The sequence below is a fragment of the Nycticebus coucang genome, chromosome 12 (assembly GCF_027406575.1).
Source record: "Nycticebus coucang isolate mNycCou1 chromosome 12, mNycCou1.pri, whole genome shotgun sequence".
NCBI lineage: Eukaryota > Metazoa > Chordata > Mammalia > Primates > Lorisidae > Nycticebus > Nycticebus coucang.
This window is the reverse complement of record NC_069791.1, coordinates 61,105,207-61,131,134: the sequence shown is the minus strand read 5'-3', so window position 1 is coordinate 61,131,134 and position 25,928 is coordinate 61,105,207. Positions and strand designations below refer to the sequence as shown.

Here is a 25,928-nt window from a genome sequence, read left to right as displayed (position 1 = left end):
GTGTGATGCCTTCTACATCACAGCCCCAAGAGGTCTGTGAATAGGACAATTCATTTTATCTTCAATAAGTAAAACACTCTAGTGATCCCAATTCCTGACACTGGTTTACAACTATCTGGTAGGGCTAGTGGCAAAACCAGTCAGGGACATCATTTTCTCAAATCCAAGATTTGGGGCACCAGAGGGAGAGAACAGCCCGTTCTTCTAGGCTGAAGCTTCTTGTAGGCCACAGGAGAGTATTCTGCCTCCAAACTGAGACAGAACGGTTAGGGGACAATGTAACTATTCTCTCTCAGGCTGCTTGGAAAGAAGGCCTTTAGCTTTTCAAGGCTGGCCAGCCACTAAGGAAACACAGTGAGTGAAATATTCCAAGATTAAACCTTTCTTACCCTCACATCCAGCTCCCAAGTTTTCAGTGAAACATGATTGTAAACAGATAATGATCACTCCAGTGCTGTGTGTCCACCAGTTAGGACTCCCCTTTCTTCCACATCCCCACCCACCCTTCCCACTTTATGTACAATACATTCAACACCAACAAAAATTATTTTAAAAGGCAACATGAAAATTCTGTAAACTGGACCCAGCTCCAAAAACAATACTACGAGTAGTCCCTTCCCTAAATATATACCTGAGTTTAGCTGCTCATCAAAGTTTAAAAGCACCATTCCATTCTTGAGTACACCCCCTCCCCCAAGTTTAAAGTGATTTTCCCTGAAGAGAGTCTCAGGTTTGGAAAAGTCATCATTAACTCCGGATTCACGTTTTCTTCTCAACTGTCTATGTCAGCTACGCAAGTGAGCCCGGACCCGGGACCTCCACAGGCTGTGTGAGTTGTCCATAGTGTGTGTAGCTTGGCCCGGTGGGGCTCCAGCTCCTGGAAGGTGATTCACTGCAAAGGGTGGAGCAGGGTGATAGGAATAGAGATGGGCAATGATCACTCCCTCAGCTCTCCATGTCCCAGTCTTCATATGCAGCTTTTCATTTCCTGGGTGGTTACTTCCTCCTTGGACTAGCTCTGAGACAATAGACAAAACAAAGATGTTTTAAAGAAAACGTTAAATTGTGTGAGCTGTTAAAAAAAAATTAAGCCAAACAGCTGTCTGGGCTCCTCTGCATCTGGGAAAACAGCCTGAGTGTGTCTCACTAGCCATAATCCATGTCCAGAGGTGGGGCTCCAGTGTCCTGGGCTTCCCGCTGCAGCCCCCAACACCACTGAGACACTAGGAAATGGTAACAAGTGCAGCTGATGACAGCAATCACTTTATGGGGCCAAGGAAAAGACTAAAGGAGACTGTGCATGGAGAAGTTCTTAGCACAGTGCTTGGCAGTGAAGTAGTACTCACAAGCAGCTCCTGTCATTCTCAAACCTGAGCAACTAGTCTTTCTGAAATGAGGTCGGTAGGGAGAATAAAACAGACAAGGGATCATGCCAAAAGAAATGTTGGTCAGGGTTGGAAAAACCGTGGTTTAAATATTCTCTAGGCTCAGCACCTGTAGCTCAAGCGGCTAGGGCGCCAGCCACATATATTGGAGCTGGTGGGTTCAAATGCAGCCAAGGCCTGCCAAACGACGACAACTGCAACTTAAAAAAAAAAAAAATAGCTGGGTGTTGCGGTGGACACCTGTAGTCCCAGATACGTGGGAGGCTGAGGCAAGAGAATCGCTGAAGCCCAAAAGTTTGAGGTTGCTGTGAGTTGTGAGGCCATGGCACACTTGAGACTGTCTCAAAATAAATAAATAAATATTCTCCAGACAGCTAGGCATGGTGGCTCATGCCTGTAATCTCAGCACTCTGGGAGGTCAAGGCGGGTGGACTGCTTGAGCTCAGGAGCCTGAGACCAACCTGAGCCAAGTGCAAGACACCCAACTTTACTTAAAAAAAGAAAAACTAGCCGGATGTTATGGTGGCCACCTGTAGTCCCCGCTACTCGGGAGCCAAGAGGATTGCTTGAGCCCAGGAGTTTGAGGTTGCTGTGAGCTATGATGCCACAGCACTCTACCCAGTGTGAGTGACAGAGTGACATTCTGTCTCCAAATACGGAGTTACCATATAATAGTAGGAAACTGGGCAACAGAGCAAGACCACTCTATCTATGAAAAAATAGAAAAAATTAGCTGGGTAGGTTGTTCCTTGCCTGAAGTCTTAGCTACTTGGGAGGCTTGAGGCAGAAGGATCACCTGAGCCCAGCAGTTAGAAGATATAGTGAGCTATGAGGATGCTATTGCACACTGCATTCTAGCCTGGCAAGAGAACAAGACTCTGGCTTAAAAAAAAAAAAAAAAAAAGGAACATGAGAGAAATGACTTCTATGACCTCTGTTCTTAACCTTTCTGGGTGCTGACATAGCGGGGGGGGGAGGGGGGCAGGGCTTCAGGGGATTCTCTATCTTGGTTTGCCTATAGCATAGGAAGCACTTTTCAGGAAAACTTTATGTATCAACAGGAGACATTAAAATATTTTTTCAGAATAGCAATGAGATCATGTACTTATTTCCTACCACATGGGGGAATAAGAAAAGCTTTCATTTTTGGTAATTCTCACCTGATCCAGAGGAAGTGTTGGGGGCTTGTGAGGTGGCAGCTCCTCCTGTGATGCTGCTGGTGCTGGGGTCTTTGGGAAAGAGGCCTGTGACTGGACTGGATGCATCTGCATTCTATAGCCACAGGAAAGGATTGTTAAGAATTAACAACTGTCCTACCTCAGCCTCTCATTTTTCTACATTTCTACTAAGTCTTCAATGAGTCACATAATTTTCTTGGTCCTAAGGACATTTTCCTTCTGAAAATTAACACCCGTTCTTTTTAATTATTTCTCAATATCCAGGATACATATTGAACATCTGTTTGTTTTTTTTATCCCCCAGAAGGAAACAAACTCCCAAAACCTTAACAAAGTCTTACCCTGATGGTCTGTACATTTCCTGGAAAGGTCCCCGTATTCCACTTCCAATCTGTTCCATCATCACGGCTTGAAAGTGACCCAGGCCCTCTTCCTGACAGCGATAGACGGGGCTCTCTGGGGAGAGGCCATTGGGCTGAGCAGCCCCAGGACAGTGAGTGGGGTGAGCTGCCCCAGTAGCAGAGTAAGCCCTGGGCTGAAGGTGACTGGCTGGCCGCTGGGGTGTATAAGGGGGCCCCGGTTGCAACATCATGCCATGGGGTGGAAAAGCAGGTGAACCAAAACTCATTCCTGAACTCAGAGGTGGAGGAGGAGTTCCATAAAGATATTCACTGGCCGATAACGAACTCTGTCTCTTGGTAGCTGCATTATGGTTGTCCAGGTCTAAAAATTCTTTGGGACTCTCTGGCCTCTCCATACACTCTTCCAGCTTCTCTTCCTCTGGACCAGGATTTTGCCCATCAGTTGGGACAACTTTAGCAGCTACTGCATCCATTTGGGTTGGGGAAGTTAAGGCAGCATTCAGTGTTTCACAGCCTTGCATATTAGCCATGGCACTCTTATCTGAGAAGAGGGAACGTGGTGGGGGAGCCTGACTAGCTGGGGGCCCACTTGGGCTTCCCTGGGGATGTAGAGGTCTCTGCCAGTCAGAAAAGCCCTGTGGACAGGCATAATAAGGAGTTCGCTGATAGTGATGGTAGGAAGGCTGAGGTGGGGGAGGGTAGGGATATCTCATGCCTTGGGGGTGGCGATACCGGGGAAAGACTCCAGAATGAGGACTGTTAGATTGAAAGCCCCTAGGGGGGAAATGCTGAGGATGGGACACTGAGGATTTCCCTCCCACCATGTGACCCAAACCTTGAAGGCCTGGACTGATATGGTAATGCGTAGCTGAACTGGAGTACTCCAGGCCAGGCATGTACAAGGATGAGAACTGGCTCAGAGTGCCTCCCATCAGCCCGGGATCTGTGTTGGGAGATGTAGCTGTGTTCTGCCCTGTACATAATATGGTTTCTTGCATTTTGCCTCTGGGGCAGAGTGGCTTTTCTGAACCACTGCCTCCAAGGCCCTTCCCCTCGGTTCCGCAAGGAGACACTTCACCAATGACCCCGTTTTCAGGCAGAGTCCCTCTGTCTGCCACAGTGGAAAGGTCTCTCATACACCCTTGGTTGGCTGGGTTGGTGTAGCTGTTATCTGAGGGCCAAGTATTCTTGCCCTTTGTTGCTTTACAGCTGTTTGCAGATTCTGAGGCATCATTTTTGAGCTCTGGGACCAGTGTTTCTCTTTCTTGTGGGGAGCTCTGCCTGGTGCAGTCAGGCTGCAGGGGAGCTGTGGGGTGAGGTAGTTGTTTGAGGTATACACCCCCCTCTGAAGCACTGATGCTTGCTGGTTTCTCTTCAAATCCAGATAAGGGCTCTGCTGCAAAAACAAAACACAGTAATAATTTAGTAGTTGAAATGACAACATTAATGGAACTGGTAATGAAGAGATCCTGAGTCCAGGGTGAGATGGATCTGTGGTGATTCAAGCCTATTATGCAGACTCCCTGAAATGGATCACAATGTTGGGGTCTTTGTACACTTCCTTTCACGAACCTAAAGGTAAAACCCAGCACCTCTACAACCCCTTGTAAGGTGCCTCCTTCCTGTGTTTAGTTACAGTCAAATCAGTGTGAGGGTGAGAGATGGTTCTTCACTCTAAGCACATACACACGAAACATGTATGGCTGTCATCAGAACTGCTGGTCAGGCTGGGAAGTTCTTAAGAACTAACCAAACGCATGACCAGGTGATGGCAGGCACTTGTGACAACCAGGTCCCTGACTCTGCCCTATGAGAACATTAGCTCTACAGCAGCAGGGACTTCCCCTGTACTCTCATGCACAAAGTAGGACCTCAGTCAAGATTTGTTTAATAAATAAATACATTCATCCTGTCTGGATGTCTTAAAAGCAAGATATCTACAAATCACAACTCAAAAGGCATGTTTAGCATATTACAGAAATTTACTGAGCCCAATCAAATTAATTTATTAGACTCCAATGCTTGCTTATAATCTCAGAATCCTTTTCCTTACTATTTCATCAACCCATAAATATGACCTAAATAAGATATCATATACGTGTGATACATAAGCACATACATAAAATAATCTATTTATAACTTTTCTAGGACAGAGTTGTCCAGGTATGATCAATTTACAAATCTGGTAAAAGACCTTAAGTAAAACATTTAAGACTCAAAATAACTTTTTATTTTTTTTCTGAGATAGCGTCTCACTACGTCACCCTTGGTAGCATGCCATGGGTCACAGCTCACAGCAACCTCATACTCTTGGGCATAAGCGATTCTCCTGCCTCAGCCTCCCAAGTAGCTGGGACTACAGTCACGTGCCACAACACCTGGCTATTTTTTTGTTGCAGTTGCCAATGTTGTTTAGCTGGCCCGGGTCAGGCTCGAACTTGCCAGCCTTGGTGCATGTGGCTGGTGCTGTAACTACTGTGCTATGGGTGAACTTTTTTTTTTTTTTTTTTTGGCTAGGGCTGGGTTTGAACCACCTCTGTTTCATGGGGCTGGCGTCCTAGTCCTCTGAGCCACAGGTACTGCCCGAGCCATAATAACTTTTAAAGTAACTACTTAGACAGCTCAGGCTATCTGCGAACTAAGCTGGCCTTAAAGGTCAAAGGTATAAACTGTGTCATGAAAAATTTAAACCAGGCTGGGAGCAGTGGCTCACGCCTATAACCCCAGCACTTGAGAGGCTGAGGCGAGTGGATTGTCTGAGCTCACAGGTTTGAGACCAGCCTAAGCCAGAGGGAGACCCTGTCTCTAAAAAATAGCCAGGTATTGGGGTGGGCGCCTATACTCCCAGCTAGTTGGGAGGCTGAGGCAAGAGAAACTCTTCAGCCCAGGAGTTTGAGGTTACGGTGAGCTATGATGCCCTGGCACTATACCGCAGGGCACAAAGTGAGACTGTCTCCAAAAAAAAAAAAAAGAAAAAGAAAGAAAATTTAAAACCACACTCTTCAGTATTTAGTAAACAAAAACTCAGCAATTAATAGACTTACCCAAGATGTATCTAATGGGATTCCCAAAGCTTTGAACTCTAATATTGTTCAAAACCAGTTTTAGAAAATTTTGGTATAGCTGGTATTAAAAAAAAAAAAAAAATCCAACTTTGAAAACTTATTTCATAGTGGTAACTTTCAAGACAGCAATTTTATTTTATTTTTTGAGACAGAGTCTTAAACTGTCACCCTGGGTAGAGTGCCGTGGCATCTCAGCTCACAGCAACCTCAAACTCTTAGGCTCAAGGTATTCTCTTTCCTCAGCCTCCCAAGTAGCTGGTACTTTAGGCACCCACCACATTGTGGTGGGTGAGCCAAGCACTCACCTGGCTATTTTTTTGTTGCAGTTGTCATTGTTTTTTTTTTTTTTTTTGTAGAGACAGAGTGTCACTGTACCGCCCTCGGGTAGAGTGCCGTGGCGTCACATGGCTCACAGCAACCTCTAACTCTTGGGCTTACGCGATTCTCTTGCCTCAGCCTCCTGAGCAGCTGGGATTACAGGCGCCCGCCACAACGCCTGGCTATTTTTTGTTGTTGTTGCAGTTTGGCCGGGGCTGGGTTTGAACCCGCCACCCTCGGCATATGGGGCCGGCACCCTACTCACTGAGCCACAGGTGCCGCCCCAGCAGTTGTCATTGTTTTAACTGGCCCAGGCTGGGTTCAAACCCGCCAGCCTCAGTGAATGTGGCCAGTGCCCTACTCACTGAGCTACGGGCGCCACCCGTGACAGTGATTTTCTTTAAAGGCATTATGATGATGCAGTGGTTAAAAGCATAGAGTTCAAACCTTAGCTCCATTACTCACTAGGTGAATGGGAACAAATCTTTGAGTATCTCTGTGCCTTGACTTTCCATCTGTAAAAACAAGGGTAATGACAGTATCTACCTCAAAGGCTCATTCTGAGAACTGCTTGAATTAACAGACACACAAGTCTCAAAAAGAGCACCCAGCACAGCGGGTGCCTATCTGTGCAGTCATCATTATCATCACCAGAAATGCTCTGGGATCTTCAGACCAATACAAGTGCTATGACTGGCCCAGCCCTGAGCAGTTTAGGAAAAAGAGGCTGGAAACCAGTTTACAGTTGGTTTGATAGTCAATGTGAGAAAATATTTGTAAAATAACAGCTAAAGAGCTGTAAGTCAGATGAAAGTGACAATGTTAATTACCTCGGTCTTTCTCGGGCTCTGGTATCTCACTGTTATCCTGTGACCTCCCAGGGTTGCCTAGGGCAGGCTTGGGGACTGGCACACTGACTGAGGCTGAGTGAGTTACCGGTGGGAAAGGGCTGGCCATATGGGGGGGAGCAGGCTGGTGGGGCTGGTAAGGCACACCTGGGGGGCAGACTCGGGAGGACAGCTGCTGCATGGCGATCATCTCTGGGCTGTCCATCATGGAGTCCCCTCCCTGTACCCCCCGTAGAGCCTGGGAGGGTGCTCCAAACAGAGAACTTGGTGCTGGTGCTGGAGGTGGTTGTAACCGATGTCCAGCAGACTTACAGGGTGGTCGTATATACCCTGAAGAAGGAACTCCATGAGGTAGAAAGCTTGATTGTTCAGTCCACTGGTTTTGGGGGATAGGTGGTCTCATCACTCGGGAGTCCATCATGTGACCAAGAGTGCGAGGCTGGTGAGAGGGTCCTGGCCCCAGGAGTGGTTTCTCTTCTGGCCCCAAGGGTCCTGGGTTAGTAGCACCATGGTTCCCATTCCAGACAGTAGAGTGTACTCGATTCAGGTACTTGTATGATCGGTACATGTGGCTGGGAGGAATTTCTGGGCTTTCAGCAAAGTCCAGAGGTCGGGCCGGAGCCCCACCATGCCTGGGAGTAATAAATCCTGGCTGGAATTGAGCTGAAGGATACATGTTTCCATCCTGACTGGGGCCACTCATCTGCCCCAACTGCAATGATCCAGGATGTGGTGCCATGTTAGAAAGGTGTGCCAGTCCCCCACACATTTGTTTCTCCTCAGGTGTGCTTAGCCCAGGTCCTCGGTGGCTGTTAATTCCAACTGGAGGCTGGCAACAAGAAAAGGGAAGACAGTAGTTAACCAAAGTCACGGAATAAGATAGACCCTGTAACATGCTTAATCTATGGAGACAAACTCTTCATAACAGGGGACAACGAGATGAATTTAACCGGGGAACAGATGGTATTTCTGAAACTTACCCTTTTCCTGTGCATCTTCTGAGTATGATGCTTACCTGCATGGGAAAAGGTTGATGCTGTTGTACAACGGGCTCTCCAGGGTGTGGCTCTGGGGCTCCAGAGGAACTGTATAAGTTAGCAGAATCTGAACCCCGAAGAGAACCAAATGTTCCTGGTACTGTTGGCCTCTGGAAAGCATTGAGTAAAGCAATAAGAGACAAAACAAGAAAAAGCACAGATATTAGGTTGGGAACCAGGGTCTTCCTGGAGAGGAACGTACTACTACCGACTGAGCGTACAGTGTTGAAAGGGAAGACAGCTAGCACCCCGCTCACCTGCAGCAGGACTAGCCTGAGCTGGAGCAACTTCCCTCTCTCTCTCCAGGAGACACAAGATTTAACTGGTGTTTCTCAATCTCTTTATGAATCTCCCCTAGAGCCTCCACCTGATACAAGGGGCCTTTTTAGCCATTTCCCCAACTGTCCTCTCCCATGAAATTTTACCACCACAGATATTCTATACCTCTTACATATTAAAAACACACAAAAAAGTACATTTTTTTATCCAATTTTTGTCCACACTAAGAATACATGATTCAAAATATTGAGAAAAGGGAGAATTTAAAATAAAGGATTAATAGGGGAAAAGAAAACTTCTACATAAATACTTAATAAGCAGTGACAACTGAATAGCCTCTACATCCCCAAGAAATCAAGAACTAGAAAAAGCTACAATAGAACAGAAGTGGTTCCTTACCATCTGGTTTAAAAAGGGTGCCTGGTTGGGCATCCCACCATGATGTGTGGGGCAAGAAAAACCTCTGCCATTAGAAGCGCCCACTTCTCGAGGGGGCTGTGTAGAATTGGTGCCCTGGTCATCCCCGGAGGAAGAGGCTTGGCGTGCAGGGGGCAGCGACTTTCCTCCATTTTCCACAGGCTGCTGTTTCCTGCTGGGCCCTTCAGGGTCCTTGGAGCGAGTCCAAACATGGCTTCCACCACTTCGTCCAGCCCGACCCCGTCTCCTCTCCCGCTTTTCATCTTCGCGGATCCAAAATTCTTCATCTGTGTCTCCATCTTCACCAGGAAAATGTTTCATCATTGCCCGATGGAAACACCTCTCTAAATTATCAGACATCTTGGTATACTCTGCAGAAAGATATAAAGATTGACCTCTAGTTATAGTTTTTATAGACCACAAAAGCCAATTCTAATAAAAGATGCAACTAGGGTAAAGATGGGCTCCCCCTTCTTTCCCCCAGATAGTCTCAAAGCTGTCTGCCTGGGTAGAATGCTGTAGCATCATAGTTCACACAACCTCCACTCATGCTCAAGCGATTCTCTTGTCTCAGTTTTTCTATTTTTTGTAGAGACGGGATCTCACTCTTGCTCAGGCTGGTCTCAAACTCGTGAGATCAAGCAATCCACCCGCTTGGGCCTCCTAGAGCACTAGGATTACAGGTGTGAGCCACCACACCTGACCTTGTTGGTTTTGTTTTTTTAAGAGACAAGCAACTGGAAGCATTCTGTCACCCAGGCTGGAATGCACTGGTGTGATCATAGATCATGATAACCTTCAACTCTTGGGCTCAGGTGATCCTCCCAGACTGGCACGAGCCATTGCACTTGACCTGGGATATAAACTTTGAAGTCACTGTTACGGCACATTATATTGCAGAGCTATGGATGCAAGGTGAAAAGATACAGTTTGTGGTGTATGGCGACAGTGAATACAGGACTATTACCTCAAACCAGTCAAAATTTACTTATTCAAGGATAAATGGAAGAAATATTAAATATAATCACAGAATCAGCTTACTTTTAAAATAAGGCATCTTTTTTTTTTTTTTAGAGACAGAGTCTCGCTTTGTCGACCTTGGTAGAGTGCCATAGCGTCACAGCTCACAGCAACCTCCAGCTCATCAGTGATTCTCTTGCTTCAGCCTGCCAAGTAGCTGAGACGATAGGCAACTGCCAGAACGCCTGGCTATTGTTCTGTTGCATTTTGGCCAGGGCCGGGTTTGAACCTGCCACCCTCGGTATACGGGGCGCGCACCCTACTCACTGAGCCACAGGTGCCACCTAACTAAGGCATCTTGAGTTAATGCATAAATGAATTCAAGGTTAAGTGCCTGGAGTCATTTATACTTCAATATTGGAGACCTACTCTTCGAACTTCTCCAAGTGGTTTTGGAAACAGTTCCATCCAGGCTCAGTCCTGCCAGTGGTGAAAGAAGCACAGAGACAACCTGGACAGAGACTGAAGTCTAGAAGGAGAAGTAACCCAGGCCCAGTTAGCCACCTGCTCTGTCCCCCTTTCCTGTGGGACAGGAGGGAGTTCCTGGCACACACTGTGTAAGTGGCTGTAACAGCCAATCCCAGGGCTCTTAATAGACATTTCTGTTCATAGTTCAAGAAATGCTGGAATCACTATGATGTGTACTTCTGAAAGAGTAGGCACATTAGGCCTGATACGCATCCACCGCAAACTCCTTCCCAACTTACCACTACTTTCCCCATTATATTTTCGACAATTCCTGAACATAGTCTTCATGTCATTTACAAACTCCTCCTTGGTACAGTATAAGCCTCCATTCAGTTTTTTCTCCATGCTTGAAATATCCATGGGGACCTAAACAAGACATATAACTTAACTGAAATATGAAGGAAGAGACAAACATCTCCTAGTCCCTACAAGGCAAAGGAATCATTACAGCACAAGCTGTTCAAGAGCCTGGCATATATTCAGCAATGCTGAGACTCACGAACAACACAGAAAGAAAAAAACAAAGAACAAAACCCAAGAAAGATACGTACGCTATGGTAAGTGTAACTGCAAAGACAGCCTCTACCTTAATAATCTGATAATAGTTAGGGGCGTAAGATTCATCCACGGGTTCCAAAAAGGGCCAGGAATCCTTGTGAGCCTTCACCACATCTAGAACTGAGAGCCAAAGAAGAGAACTGAACACGCTGGCACAGGAATATTCCTATCAGAAACATAATCGCTGAGTGAGAACCCACCTTTATACATGGCAGTGAAATCATCATCCAGCTCAAAGCTGTAAATCATAAAATAAAAAATTAATAGCAACTCTGACCATTAGCTCTTCTTAGCTCTTTTAGGTTAATCACAGACACACTGCTAAGACTGGGAATAGTCCTAATATTAGTAATTTTTTTAAAGCCAAGCCTATAAAACTCTACAAAAGATAAAGAACAGTATGCCTCAAAAAAAAAAAAGAACAGTATGCCTCAGCAAAAAGGGGCTATCATTTCCTTTATGTGTAAAATGACGGGGTTGATTTAGAAGATCCAGACTTCATCATTCTAAAACATTAGTTATTTAATAGCACATTCTTAGTTAACCTTTACTTTATTCTCATTTTTGTGATCTAAAGAATACTAATCTAAAACAGGCACATAATAGAACAAGCTTGTGAACACTGAATATTTACTTGCCTCTTCAATTTATAGTAAGGAGTAAAAACATACAACACTTATAGTAACATACTAAGAAGTAATTTTCTTTTCTTTTTTTTTGTAGAGACGGAGTTTCACTTTATGGCCCTAGGTAGAGTGCCGTGGCATCACACAGCTCACAGCAACCTCCAACTCCTGGGCTTAAGCGATTCTCTTGCCTCAGCCTCCCAAGTAGCTGGGAGCAATTTTATTTCTAAAGGGTAAACTACCATTCACATTTCCAAGTGAAAATTTTACATAACAATCATTGTGATCCATTAAATTAAAGGACTGGGGGAAAGGAGAGCTTTCTGCTTCTTTGGTGTGTGATGGCAAGAGTGTCAGAGGGCAGGGCAAGAGACACTTGGCGAGTGTGTGTGTGCGCACAAAAGCAGACAGGGCACTTAGAGGCAGCAGTGAGTCCAGTGCCTCCTTGGACACTTGCTATGTTTTCTCACTTTTCAAGTGGTGATACCTACCATACAGGGTGGTCAAAAGGATTAAATGAAAAACATGCTCAGCAGTCCCTGAGTGCTTAATAAACATCACCAGCTATTACTGTTATTAAATACTCACAGGTCCTTGGTCTTTTTCTCTTCCCTCATGGGGGAATTGGGGTCCAGATGGGAAAGTTCTGGAGGGAGCTCCTTCCCTTGTGCCAGGAGCCATGCTCTTTCTTCCCTGAGTTTTCTTCTCTTAGCACGATCTACAGTGAACACACAAGATGATGGCCCGAGTGAGTTGAGTAAACTCTGGACAATTACGTGTGCCTTAATCACCATCAGAGAAGGAAGACAGCCTGACCACCGAAGCTGTATTACAACGTTATGTTTGCTCCCTTTGCCAACCTTTTTTTGTTAATTATGATGTTTCTATAGGTGGAACGCTTCATGAAAAGTATCAACTAGTGGAGACCTGTTTCCTCATCCTGAGTTCAAGTTAGGGGAGAGGGTGCAGAGGTAGTCATGTTGCAGGGAGGAGCGGAGGAAGCAAGGCAAAAGAAAAAAGAAAAACGGAAGGAGAAAAATAGAGACCTTTTATCATTTTCAAACAAGAAAAATCCATGTTTTTATGACCAGACTCTTACTTTAAACACACAAAGGATTTTACACATACACCCAAGCCCTCAAGCTTCTGCTTTTTGAAGGTGTCCATGCACACCATCTATCTGCTCTCCATTTACCCCACCGTGGGAAGTAGGCCTCTATTGGCAGTGGTACTGAAGTTTGGCTGGGAACAAGGGAAAGATGCCAGCTAGATCTGGCAAAGAGCTGGAAGGCAGGGATGATTTTTTTCTGGCTCACAGCCATAGCCATGAGAAACACACTTGGCATTCCACTCCTGGACAGATGAGGGCACTTACTGCTTGCAAGAACAAGGAGATTAAGAGCAAAAAGCAGAGGCAGTGAGATGAACAAAAACACTATCAGACAGCAAGACACAAAAATGGAAGGGAGGAGAAGCCAAGACAGACCCTCTATTTTCTTTTGACTCTGTTCCCAAGGGGTAAGTTCCACGCCTGCCCACTGCTATGAGCACATGATCCTGCATAGTGCTCTGTCACGTTCCTGCTGAATTGTGTTTCCGTACCTAAAATTATTTACAATAATCTAATCTGCTTTAATTAACTGAAAGCTTTTTACCATCACCAAATTTTCATATCATTTTTTTCTGGGGGAAGAAGAACACTTTCAAACTTTAAATGTAAATTAATGAATAATCACATATCCACCAGACTGCCCTGCCAAATCATAAACAGTCTGTCTCAGTAACACCAATACAGTATCCATAGTATAATCATTCCTTAGCTTAACAATCCACCGACTAAATGATTTCACAATTTTGTAAACAATACGCCTAATAACATTTTAAAAACCATGTCTTCTGAAGCATGTTGCTCTAGGACACAAACCCAGTAGCAGAATTACCACATAGTTTCTCTACGTACTTTGCACTCATCAGTAATTAGGATGCTACTGAGTGATTTCGAAGAGTGCTATCCAAAGGGTTACATCTACTCTTTTTTAAATATGTATCTGCTCTTTTAAATAAATATTTCAGTTACTTCACAGTCAGTATAAAACTTTTGCATTTTTGCCCAACTGATGGGTATAACACAGAATTTTGATGTTTTCATTTCCATTTTCCTTATTGGAATGATACTGAACATGATTTTCATGATTTCTGGGCATTTAGTCACTCTTCTGTGTATTTCCCACTTACATACCTTTGCCTACTTTTTTTTATTACTATATATTGTTAGAGTTCATACTGATTTAGGGAACTACTATCTGGATAAGTCTTTGATTATATACTACATTATTTTCCTTCCACTTCATGGGTTGCCTTTTCACTTTGTTTATGGTGTCTTTGTTAAAACTGAGTTTTAAACAATCACTGTAGTCAAATATCTCAATCTCTCTCCTTCAGATTGTGTTTTCTGTACCTAAATTCATTCTTATCTCAACATCTTGAAGATACTCACCCTATATCCTCTTCAAAAAGGTTTTGGCTTTTTTTGGAGACAGAGGCTCACTATATTGCCCTTTGTAGAATGCCGAGGGACACAGCTCACGGCAACTTCAAACTCTTAGGCTCAATCTATTCTCTTGCCTCAGGTACCTAGTAGCTGGGACTACAGGTGCCTGCCACAATGTCCAGCTATTTTTTTGTTGTACTTGTCATTGTTTAGCAGGTCTGGTCGGGTTCAAACCCTCCAGCCCCGGAGAATTCGGACTGTGCCCTAACCACTGAGCTACGGGTGCTGAGCCTTTTTTGGTTTTTTGTGTAACCGAAACTTATTCTTATATAAGCAAGTGTGTACTTTCTCCCCCATGAATAACTGTATCAGTACCATCCTCTCCCATTAGGGTCTCGTCCTGGCTGGAATGTAGAGACGTGGTATTAGTGCACTGTAATCTCAAACCCTGGGCTCTAGCAACACTTCTCCCTCGCCTCTAAAGTAGCAGGGGCTACAGGTGCAAGTCAGAACTCCACATTCTCTCTCAAGGTCTGTTTCTGGCCTCACTGTCTATCCCTATGCTAATATTTTCTCTACATCACTGGAGAAATGACCCTGTTACTTGGTATAATAAGTGCCCTTACTATATTGTTTTTGAAAGTTATCTTTGCTATCCGTGGACCTACATGCTTTTATATGAATTTTAGGAACAGCTTCTTAAGATCTATTGATTTGTACTGTAGTAGCAAATACTGAGTCAAGGATAGAATTTTCTCACTTTTCTCATAATGTATTTTTTTTTTTTTTTTTTTTTTTTGAGACAGAGTCTCAAGTTGTTGCCCTGGTGTCACAGCTCATAGCAACCTCCAACTCCTGGGCTTAAACGATTCTCTTGCCTCAGCCTCCCAAGTAGCTGGGACTACAGACTAAGGTGCCTGCCACAACATCCTGCTATATTTTGGTTGCAGTTGTCACTGTTGTTTGGCAGGTCTGGGCTGGATTCGAACCCGCTAGCTTTGGTGTATGTGGCTGGCACCCTTGCTGGTTGAGCTATAGGCGCCGAGCCAAATCCTGAATTTCTAACAAGTGTCCTTGCTATTTTATTCAAAAGACTGGGTTATTCTGGCCTTGTAGAATTTTCCACATGTAGCTAGCTTCTTATAATCCTTGTATTTCCCATAAACTAGCAGTTTTATTTGGAGACGTTGATAAAACAAATGTAATTTTTGGCAACAATTCATACATGATGCTATGTACTTTCTATTTCATTGTATCAAAAGACATAATATCTGGTCCCAGCTACTCGGGAGGCTGAGGCAAGAGAATCGCTAAAGCCCAGGAGTTGGAGGTTGCTGTGAGCTGTGTGATGCCACAGCACTCTACCAAGGGCTATAAAGTGAGACTCTGTCTCTATTAAAAAAAAAAAAAAAAAAAAAAGACATAATATCTGGTTATTATTTTTTGTGATTTCAGTTTTTGTTTTTTTTAGAGACAGAGTCTCACTTTATCGCCCTCAGTACAGTGCTGTGGCGTCACAGCTCACAGCAACCTCCAGCTTCTGGGCTTAGGCGATTCTCTTGCCTCAGCCTCCCAAGTAGCTGGGACGGACTACAGGCGCCTACCATAACACCCGGCTATTTTTTGTTGCAGTTTGGCCAGGGCTGGGTTTGAACCTACCACCTTCAGTATATGGGGCCGGCGCCCTACTCACTGAGCCACAGGCGCCGCCCTCAGTTGTTTTTTTTTTTTTTTTTTAATTGAGATAGGGTCTTGCTTTGTTGCCCAGGCTGGAATGCAGTGGTATGATCACAGCGCACTACAACCTCAAACCTGACCCTCCTGCATCTTCTTTCCTTGTTAGCTGGGGCTACCGGTGTGTACCACCATACCAGGCTAATTTTTTTATGTTTTGTATAGGGAGAGGCTGAGTAGGGAGTGAGGGGTGGGGAGGTCCCACCCTATTGCTCAGGCTGGTCTTAAACTCCTGGTCTCAAGCAATCTTTCTGCTCTGGCCTCCCAAAGTACTAGGATTACAGAAGTGAGCCACTGCAACGGCCCTGTGATGTCAAAGTTTATCAGTGTTTTCACATGCTGGCAGCCTGATCTTTCCATTATGAAGTGTCTCATCAGTCATCTACTCAATGCTTTTAGCAGTCTCTGATGATTAATCAGAATTCCAAGACAGAATTAAGCTGCAGAGAAGACTGAGTGACTATTTCCTCATTCATTCCACAGATAGCATGTATCTAGTACCTCTAAAGATGCACAGAAGTTAATTTACCATATAAAATGGATGTATTAGGGCAGGGGTTCAGCACAAGCAACAGACTACACCACATACAGCAACTATCTGCTTTTGTAAATAAAATTTTATTGGAACACAGCCTTGTATGACCTGGAAGCCAAAAAAATTTACCACATGTTCCTTGATAGAAAGTTAGCTGACTGGCTCAGCACCTGTGGCTCAAGCGGCTACGGTGCCAGCCACATACACCTGAGCTGGCGGGTTTGAATCCAGCCCTGGCCCGCCAAACAACAATGATGGCTGCAACCAAAAATAGCCAGGCGTTGTTGTGGCGGGCACCTGTAATCCCAGCTACTTGAGAGGCGGAGGCAGGAGAATCGCTTGAGCCCAGGAGTTGGAGGTTGCTATGAGCTGTGATGCCATAGCACTCTACCCAGGGCGACAGCTTGAGGCTCTGTCTCAAAAAAAAAAAAAAAAGTAAGTTAGCTGACTTTCTTTGGAGCACTACAGTTTAATTATTTCCTTAAAACTTGGGTGGAGGGCGGTGCCTGTGGCTCAAGGAGTAGGGAGCCAGCCCCATATACCGGGGGTGATGGGTTCAAGCCTAAGCCTGGCCCTGGCCAAAAACTGCAAAAAAAAACAAAAAACAAAAAACAAACTTAGGTCGAGGAAAGCTTTGCTTAGACCCATTTCTCCATTACTTACTATACTAATTCTATTATTCCTCATACATTTATCAACTAAATTTTTCTTTTCCTTATTACTTGCATGTTATGAAATACATTATATAACAAAAAAGTTTGGTTCTATTTCATTAGTTTTCAGAACAAGTTGTCTTATCAACTTCCTAAAATGATTGATACTTTTAAAAAGTATCATTATTGGGTGGCGCCTGTAGCTCCGTGGGCAGGGCACCCGCCCCATATACAGAGGGTGGTGGGTTCAAACTCAGCCCCAGCCAAACCCCAACAAAAAAATAGCCGGGTGTTGTGGCGGGTGCCTGTAGTCCCAGCTACTTGGGAGGCTGAGGCAAGAGAATTGCCTAAGCCCGGGAGTTGGAATTTGTTGTGAGCTGAGACGCCACGGCACTCTACCGAGGGCGATAAAGTGAGACTCTTGGTCTCTACAAAAAAAAAAAAAAAAAAAAAAAAACCCAGCAGGCAGCAGCTGGAGGGATGCCACACCCCTCACAGGGCAGCCCCCAACTGCATCCTCCGTGCTTGCTGCCTGCCTACCTGCCTGAGCCATGTTCACCTGCCCACTGGTCCCCTGCTGCCCACCTGAACACCCGACCATTGGCTGTCAACCCACCCATTGGCCTGTCTGCTGGGTGCTAACAAAGCTCTCATCACTCCTTCAAAAAAAAAAAAAAAAAAAAAAAAAAGTATCATTATGAACTCAAGAATTTGTAATATGGCTCGGCGGCTGTGGCTCAAACAGCTAAGGCACCAGCCACATACACCTGAGCTGGCAGGTTCAAATCCAGCCCGGGCCCACCAAACAACATGACAGCTGTAAGCAAAAAAATAGCCTGTAATCCCAGCTACTTGGGAGGCGGAGGCAGGAGAATCACTTGAGCCCAGGAGTTGGAGATTGCTGTGAGCTGTGATGCCATGGCATTCTATCCAGGGTGACAGCTTGAGGCTCTGTCTCCCCCTCCCCCCCCAAAAAAGAATTTATAATATATTTGACATCTTTTAATCACTTGAAGTTTCTCTTTTGTTTTTTCAATGCTTAAAATGGACTGTCTTTGTCCAGTGAGAGTCCTTCTAGGCTGGCTTCTTTATTTTTGGTCAAAACTTCCGGTAGACTTTGATACTTCCTTGCCTTCTGTTTTGTTTTTTTTTTTAAGAGACAGAGTTTCGGGCGGTGCCTGTGGCTCAAAGGGTAGGGCGCCAGCCCCATATGCTGGGTTCAAACCCAGCCCTGGCCAAAAAAAAAAAAAAGAGACAGAGTTTCACTTTGTTGCCTTCGGTAAAATGTTGTGGTGTCACAGCTCAGTCACCTCCAGCTCTTGGGTGTAGGCGATTCTCTTGCCTCAGCCTCCCGAGTACCTGGGATTGCCTTCTGTTTTAAAATAGTCTAGGCTCACCTTAGACTTCTCCCAGAATTAGAATCAGTCATTGTCACAAGAGTCTTGGATTTTCTTCTGGCAGGAAAGCATATTCAGATACCACCCACTACTGCTACTGGGTCATGCTATCTTTACAAAAAGTATTCACACTGACATTACAGAATAATAATGAATCTAACTACTTTGCTGAATTCCTTTTGTAATTCAGTTGGACACATAATAGATTCCTAGATGATGTTCTTGCAGTTTAAAATCTTACACTGTACCCCAAATACACACATACCCTTCTTTTTCTTTGTAAAACTAAATCCCCACAAAATAAAAACTAGGAGCAATGACAGAGGAAATCCCTGTGTTCATCTTGACTTCAAAGGGAATAGTTCAGATCTTCCCCACTAAGGACTGTTAGCTTAGATTGTTAACAGACAGTGGTTAAGGAAGTTCCCTTCTATACCAAGTTCGCAGAGATTGCAACAACCCAAGGAAAATCCAGTTGAAGCTGAAAAGGCCAAAGAAGTTTCTTGCCTAAAGTTTACAGAGAGTATGACCCATCAACACTTAGATTTTAAATTTCTAATCTTTAGAGCTGTGAGGGAATAAATTAAGGTTATTTTAGGCCACCTAGTTTGTTAATTTGTTACGGTAGCCCTACAAAACTAATGACAAAATTCAAGTCCCCTTTCTTCTGAATTCTACTGTTGTTCCTAAGAAGTCTGCTATCGCTATCACAGAACATCCTCTAATGGTACTGCCTTTTCCAAATCAGTTATTTTAAACTTCTGTGGGCCCTATGTTCTATAATTCAGGTCCATGTGTCTACATGTAATCCACATTCAGTTTACACAACTCCTCTTCTTGCTTTCTGTATCTGTAAATTTGGATTTTTCATCAAAACAAAGAAATACTAAAAACAAAAAAAAAAAACAGAAGAGAATAAAATACTCAAATATTATGTCTGAATACTCCCTTGTCCTCTTTTTATCAATTCTTTCCTTCTAGAACTAATGCAGAACACATATTGGATGGTTCAAATTATCCATCACCTAAATCACTTTTTTTTGCAGTTATGGCCAGGGCCGGGCTTGAACCCACCACCCCCGGTATATGAGGCCAACACCCTACTCCTTGAGCTACAGGTGCCACCCCCACTACCTAAATCATTTATAAAATTGTTTCTGTCAGTTCTAAACTTAATGTTCCATGTTCTGCTTTGTTATACTGGGCCAGTGACCCTGGAAGTATCATTTCTCCTCTCTGCTGGCTTTATATTCCACCCAAAGGGAGCTCTCAAAGGGACAATGGGAGGCAGGACAAAAGGAGAAGCTGACTTCCTGCCTGCTATTGCTGTTCAGCCCTGGATTTTCCTGCAAAGGTTCTCCTGGTAGTCTCAGAAGCAGGTGCTTTACCAGTCCCAGCACAGGACAACTGCACCCTCCCTTCAGATGGCTGAAGTCCAGCTCTGCAGAGCCCCTCCTGGCCTTATGTACTAGGAACAACCCTGTTCCCATGGTGTTACCGCAGGAGTCCCCTTTTCAATCTTTTTAATTTGTCTAACTGGCATTTAACCAATCATCCCAATGATGTTCTCCATGTTGGTTTTTATGACTGGACTCTGAGTTAGTTCTTTCAGGCCAGGCCCAGTGGCTCACACCGTAATCTCAGCACTATAAATTGCTTGAGCTTAGGAGTTCGAGACCAACCTGAGCAAAAGTGAGACCCTATCTCTACTCAAAAGATAGAAAAATTAGCCACGCATCATGGTGCAGGCCTGTAGTCCCAGGTACTCGGGAGGCTGAGGCAAGAGATCACTTGAGCCCAGGTGGTTAAGGTTGCTGTGAGCTATGACACCAGAGTACTCTACCCAGGGTGACAGAGCAAGACTCTGTCTTAAAAAAAAAAAAAAAAAAATTACTTCTTTCTCCATTGCCATCTATTTCAGAACTGCAATCTACACAAAATCCCAGATATATCTTTCCTTAATGGGGTTTCAAGAGCATCTAAGCTGTTTAACACAGTTATTATTACAACAGCCACTGTTTACATTTTTAGAAGTTGTATTATTAGTTTCCATTGAATCTGGTTAATTTTTTCCTTTTCTTTTCAATTCTTTCTTTTGTATATTGCAAAATTAATTTCTTTTGTTTTTATTTTTATTTTCGCTGCACCCACCAGCTATCACAATGGTGATTCCTCGTGTACTTTGAAATTTAAATTGCCAGGACGGCGCCTGTGGCTCAAGGAGTAGGGCGCCGGTCCCATATGCCAGAGGTGGCAGGTTCAAACCTAGCCCCGGCCAAAAACCACAAAAAAAAAAAAAAAAAAAAATTTAAATTGCCTATTCATTTTTAGCAGGAATTTAGGTAAGGGATCCATTCCCTGGGTGCAGGTAGATCCCTGAATTGACCACACCACCCACCTTATTTGCCATTTTCAGTCCCAGACCCATCTTCTGGCTCTTTCATGTGTTAACGAATCTATCTAAGCACTTCAAAGGGATATTTATCTAATTATTAGGTAAACTAAAACAACATCTGACAGCTACAAAAAAAATTTAAGCAACATAGCATACATGTATATAACATACAGATGATATATTATAATAAATAAATTTTCCATTAGCTGAAGTAAAAATTTTCGGTTACTCATAAACCATAAAGACAAAACGAGGAAGTATCAATAACATCTACCCTGTTTCCCCGAAAATAAGACAATGTCTTATTTTAAGGTGTGCTCCCAAAGATGCGCTAGGTGTTATTTTCAGGGGACGTCTTATCTTTCCTATAAGTAGGTCTTATTTTCAGAGGATGTCTTATTTTGGGGGAAATAGGGTATTACTATACTCACCCTCAATAACTCTGACTCAGCCTCAATACCCAAACGTAACTTTTTATTTTTATTTATTTATGCATTTGTCTTGAGACAGAGTATCACTCTGTCACCCTGGGTAGAGTGCTGTGGTGTCATTGCTCACAGCAACCTCAAACCCCTAAACTCAAGCAATCCAGCTGCCTACACCTCCCAGAGTCCTAGAATTATAAGGAGCCACCACGCCTGGCCAAAACTTTTTTTTTTTTGGAGACTGAGCCTTAAGCTGTTGCCCTGGGTAGAGTGCCATGGCATCACAGCTCATAGCAACCTCCAACTCCTGGGCATAAGTGATCCTCTTGCCTCAGCCTCTCAAGTAGCTGGGACTACAGGTGCCTGTGACAACACCTGGCTTTTTTTTTTTTTTTTTTTTTTTTTGGTTATAGTTGTCATTGCTGTTTAGTAGGTCTGGGCTAGATTTGAACCCACCAGCTCTGGTGTCTGTGGCTGGTGCCTTAGCCACTTGAGCTATAGGTGCCAAGCACATAACATTTTTTATGTTATTTCCAGGTTAGGTGTGGTGGCTCACACCTGTAATCCTAGCACTCTAGGAGACCACAGCAGGAGGATCGAATGAGCTCAGGAGTTGGAGACCAGCCTGAGCAAGAGTGAGAATCCATTTTCTACCAAAAATAGAAAAATTAGCCAGGTGTGGTGGTAGGCACCTGTAGTCCCAGCTACTTAGGAAACTAAGTCAGGAGGATGGCTTGAGCCTAGGAGTTAGAGGTTGCTGTGTACTAGGTTGAGGCCATGGCACTCTAGCCCAGGTCACAGAGGAAGACTCTGTCTTTAAAAAAAAGAAGAAAAAGAAACTCTCAGAAACTCTGTAGGTATTAAACACTAATTCCCTACCTCTTTCTTCCTCAGCCTCCAGTATAAAATATTGATCCCTTTTTGTCTTGCTGGTCTCACTTAGCATAATATGTTCAAAGAGTCATATTTGTGAAGCATGTTTAAGATCTATTCGTTCACTGACAGACACTTAAGTTGTTTCCACTTTCTGGCTTCTGTTTTTTATCCACTTAACTCCTTTCAAATTTCATTAAACAAATAAAAACTATGAGTCCTTCCCTATGCACTCATACCATACCACATGCTATGTTTACTTCTGCAAACACACTCAGAGGACTCCCAAACCAGTGACTGCCAGCACTGTTGAGATGCAAGTAAAAATAGCACACCACAGAGTAAAGCTAACTGGTATGTTCTATTTACTCTCAAATGCAGGTAAATATCACCTTAAGAAGACCCACAGAATGAAATGCTCTTAGAACTGATTATCATACAGTTTATTTCTCTGAATAAACTGTTATAATTTTAGAATTATCCTATTATATGTAATCCATTATTTCCCTTTTTCACAGTTAGAAGCAACTAAATCCGGAAAAAGATTATTGTTGGGACTATCTTTACAGCCTGTAAAAATTCTTTCCATAACAACTGTTCTTTCTGACTTTGCTGTGTGTTCACCACTGTCCTGTTTTCATTTAATCCTTCTAACAGGTCTGCACTGCCCAACCTGATATGACCTTTGGTCACCTGCAAGGCCGTATGTCCAGCCAGCCTGCCCCTTGCTCACAAGGATCCAGCTGCACTGGTCTACCTGTTGTCTTGGTACACATCACGCATCATTCTGTCTGCCTGCAATGCTAAAGCCCCCTCAGTATTCATGTGGCACACTCATTCATTTTTTTAAATGTCACATCTTCAGAGAGAACTTTCCAGACAAGTCTATTTAAATGTGACTTTGTTTTTTTTTTTTTTTTTGTAATTAAACAGATATGATTTCCTTATGTGTCCAGGCTAGACTCCAACTCCTGAGCTCAAGTGATCTTTCTGTCTCAGCCTCCTGAATAATTGGGATTACATGTGGTGTTCTATAGATGGTGGGTGCCATTGTGCCCAGCTATGTCACTCCTTACTAGAACTGTTTCATTTTTATTCAGATCTCTCACCACTATTATTATTCCCTAGTACTTTCTTTACTATCTTCTCACCAATGGAATGTAAACTCATAAAAAAAGAAATGTTTTATTTTGTTCATTACTATATTCCTAGAACAGTGGCACAGAACAGGTACTAAAAATAATTTGTCAATTTAAAAATTTTAAAAATAGGCTTGGCACCTATAGCTCAGTGAGTAGGGCTCAAATACACAGCCACAAATACAGAAGCTGGTGGGTTTGAGCCTGAGCCAGGCCTGCTAAACAATGATAACTGCAACCAAAAAATAGCCAGGCGTTGTGGTGGACACCTGTAGTCCTGGCTTCTTGGGAGGCTTAGGCAAGAGAATTGCTTAAGCCCAAAAGTTTGAGGTTGCTGTGAGCTGTGATGCCACGGCACTGACTGAGGGCAACATAGTGAGACTCTGTTTAAAAAAAGTAAAAATAAAAATAAAAAGCTATAAAAAATAAGGCTTGGCGCCTGAAGCTCAGTGGTTAGTTAGGGCACAACCACAAACACCAGGGCTGGCAAGTTCAAACCTGGCCGAGGCCTGCTAAAACAACAATGACAACTGCAACATAAAAATAGCTGGGCACTGGAATTCTGGGGAGATGGCCGACTGGTAGCAACCCTCAGCAGAGGCTCCTGAGCAGAGAAGAAAAACTGGACGGAATTGGACTCTATGAAGCCAAAGGTGGGGAGCTGAGCCAAGGAAGAAGTTCAGCAAGCTGTAACTCTAAGAAAGAGCATTCAAGAAAACAAATTACAGGTCCTCTATCAACTAGAGGACCCCTCCCCCAAGCAAGAGGCCTGCCCCAGGCCATCTGTGAACCAGCAGGAAATAAAAGACCTCTCATTTTACCTCACTGGACAGAGCCCTCTTTCTCCAGGGAGGTCCCGCTTATGAACCCAGACACTACCCCACCAGGCATAAACTAGAACAGATATTTCCCACCACAAGTCCAACTCCCAATCCACAGTTTCCCCCTTAATGGCAGTCTGAAGTTCTGCCCCCTGCAGAGCACAGAGTGGTCTTGTTCTGAGAGATCTGGGCATAGTGTGGACCGCCAACCATCAGGATGAAATCTGTGACTAACAGGGAAGAAAAGGACGCTCGGTGGGAGGAGAAGCAGTCCCCTGGGTATGACTATGCCTGGCCAGTGGTGGTGTAGACCCTTGGTTCGGGCTGTGTCTGGAGGGACGGAGTACAGAGACCCTGGCTCTGATGGCACCCAGAGCAGAAGAGTGGTTGCCCAGTGTGGACTGAGTTTGACAGACAGAGCTGGTCCCCAGAACCCCTGCTTGGCCTACAAGCAGACACTTGCTAGGCGTGGAATGAGACCTGAGAGCAAGGGCGTGGTCCCCTGATTCTAAGAGAAACCTCGATCAGTGGCTTGCTGGATGTGAACCAAGACCTGAGGACTAGGGTGTGGTCCCGCCTCCAATAGGGCTGGTGAGCAGAGTCTTACCAGGTGAGGACTGAGACCTGCAGGTGGGATGTGGTGCCCTGACTCTTAACAGAGCCTGTGAACAGAGGCTTCCCAGACAATAGATGGAGACTGGCAGGCGGGACCCAGGGCTCTGACTCCAACAGAGCCTGTGAACAGAGGCTTACCATGCAGTGGCCTGAGACTGGCGGGCGGGGATGTGGTCCCCTGACTCTGGTCTGGCAAGCAGAGGATAGCTGGGTGTGGACTGAGACTGGTGGGTGGTGGCATGGCCCCTGGCTCCAACGAGGCCAGTGAGCAGAGAAGCAGACAACAACGTGGCCTGAGTCTGGAGGGCAGGAGTGTGGATCTCTGGCTCCAATTGTGCTGTTGGAGACCCTTGAATCCCTCTCTGTTGATCAGGGTTTGCACTGCCTGTGACAATTTAATTGGAACCTGTGCCTGGGGCTGTCCAGTGGGGGGACATTCTGAGGTTGACCTTCGAAGTTCTGTGGCAGAAAAGAACTGAAGGGTAGGGACTGGGCACTGCAGCTGTATATAGTTGAGATTTAAACCTAATACTGTGGTTTCTTAGGATAGGGTAGAGATTGGCTGATATCAAAACAGAGCTAGCTTGGGCTATCTCACCAAGTAGGTCCTCAGACTCTCCAGCCGAAACTCTGAAAGGGGCCTTTATAAAGTTGTAGGAGATAAGCCACAATTACAAAGCCTAGTGCTTTGGTAAGGGGTTATCTCTACTATCTGGGAACACCAATTCAATCTTATCCTACCTACCAGTTCTAATAACCAAATGGTAGAAAATGAACATGGTATAGACCCAACAGAAGAACTCTGGCAACATGAATAACCAGAGAATAGATCAACCCCCCCGCCCCCGGAAATGACAAAGGAGATACAACTGAAGATGCCATGCACAGACAACTGACAGCAATGTCAGAAACTGAATTCAGAATATGAATGGCAAATAAGATAAATAGAATGGAAGAAATTGAATTCCAAAAAGTAGTTCTAAAGTTGTCTCAAAAAATTAATGAATTTAAAGCCCAAGTCACCAAAGATATGGACATAATGAGAAAAGAGATAGCAGAGTTCAAGGAAATGAAAAAGTTAATAGAGGAACTCTAAAATACAGTAGAATCCCTCAGTAATAGAGTTGACCAGGTAGAAGAAAGAATCTCTGAAACTGAAGACAAAGCTTTTGAATGTTCCCTAAGACTCAGAGGCAGACAAATGGAGAGCAAAAACTGATCATTCCCAATCATTCCCGGAGAGAGTTGTGTGATCTCTCCAGAAGATCAAACATTCGTCTTATATGAAT

The 25,928-nt window shown here is 44.3% G+C and overlaps 1 protein-coding gene across 5 annotated transcripts in view; it reads right to left on the bottom strand.

The window, feature by feature from the left end:
• Positions 1 to 527: 527 nt before the first annotated feature.
• The window catches only part of LOC128562722 (chromatin remodeling regulator CECR2), a 199,547-nt gene continuing 174,146 nt past the window's right edge, over positions 528 to 25,928 (bottom strand). For 3 of the 5 annotated variants that reach the window (XM_053557962.1, XM_053557965.1, XM_053557967.1), the window contains 10 exons: positions 12,150 to 12,279; positions 11,136 to 11,173; positions 10,964 to 11,055; positions 10,617 to 10,743; positions 8,872 to 9,260; positions 8,172 to 8,303; positions 7,139 to 7,985; positions 2,905 to 4,321; positions 2,546 to 2,657; positions 528 to 1,018 (listed from right to left, as the gene is read on the bottom strand). In XM_053557962.1, coding sequence (XP_053413937.1) covers positions 1,013 to 1,018; positions 2,546 to 2,657; positions 2,905 to 4,321; positions 7,139 to 7,985; positions 8,172 to 8,303; positions 8,872 to 9,260; positions 10,617 to 10,743; positions 10,964 to 11,055; positions 11,136 to 11,173; positions 12,150 to 12,279 — 3,290 coding nt within the window. In that variant the 3' untranslated portion in view covers positions 528 to 1,012. The remainder of the gene's footprint in view (positions 1,019 to 2,545; positions 2,658 to 2,904; positions 4,322 to 7,138; positions 7,986 to 8,171; positions 8,304 to 8,871; positions 9,261 to 10,616; positions 10,744 to 10,963; positions 11,056 to 11,135; positions 11,174 to 12,149; positions 12,280 to 25,928) is intronic. The other 2 variants (XM_053557964.1, XM_053557966.1) reach the window with 2 other exon arrangements.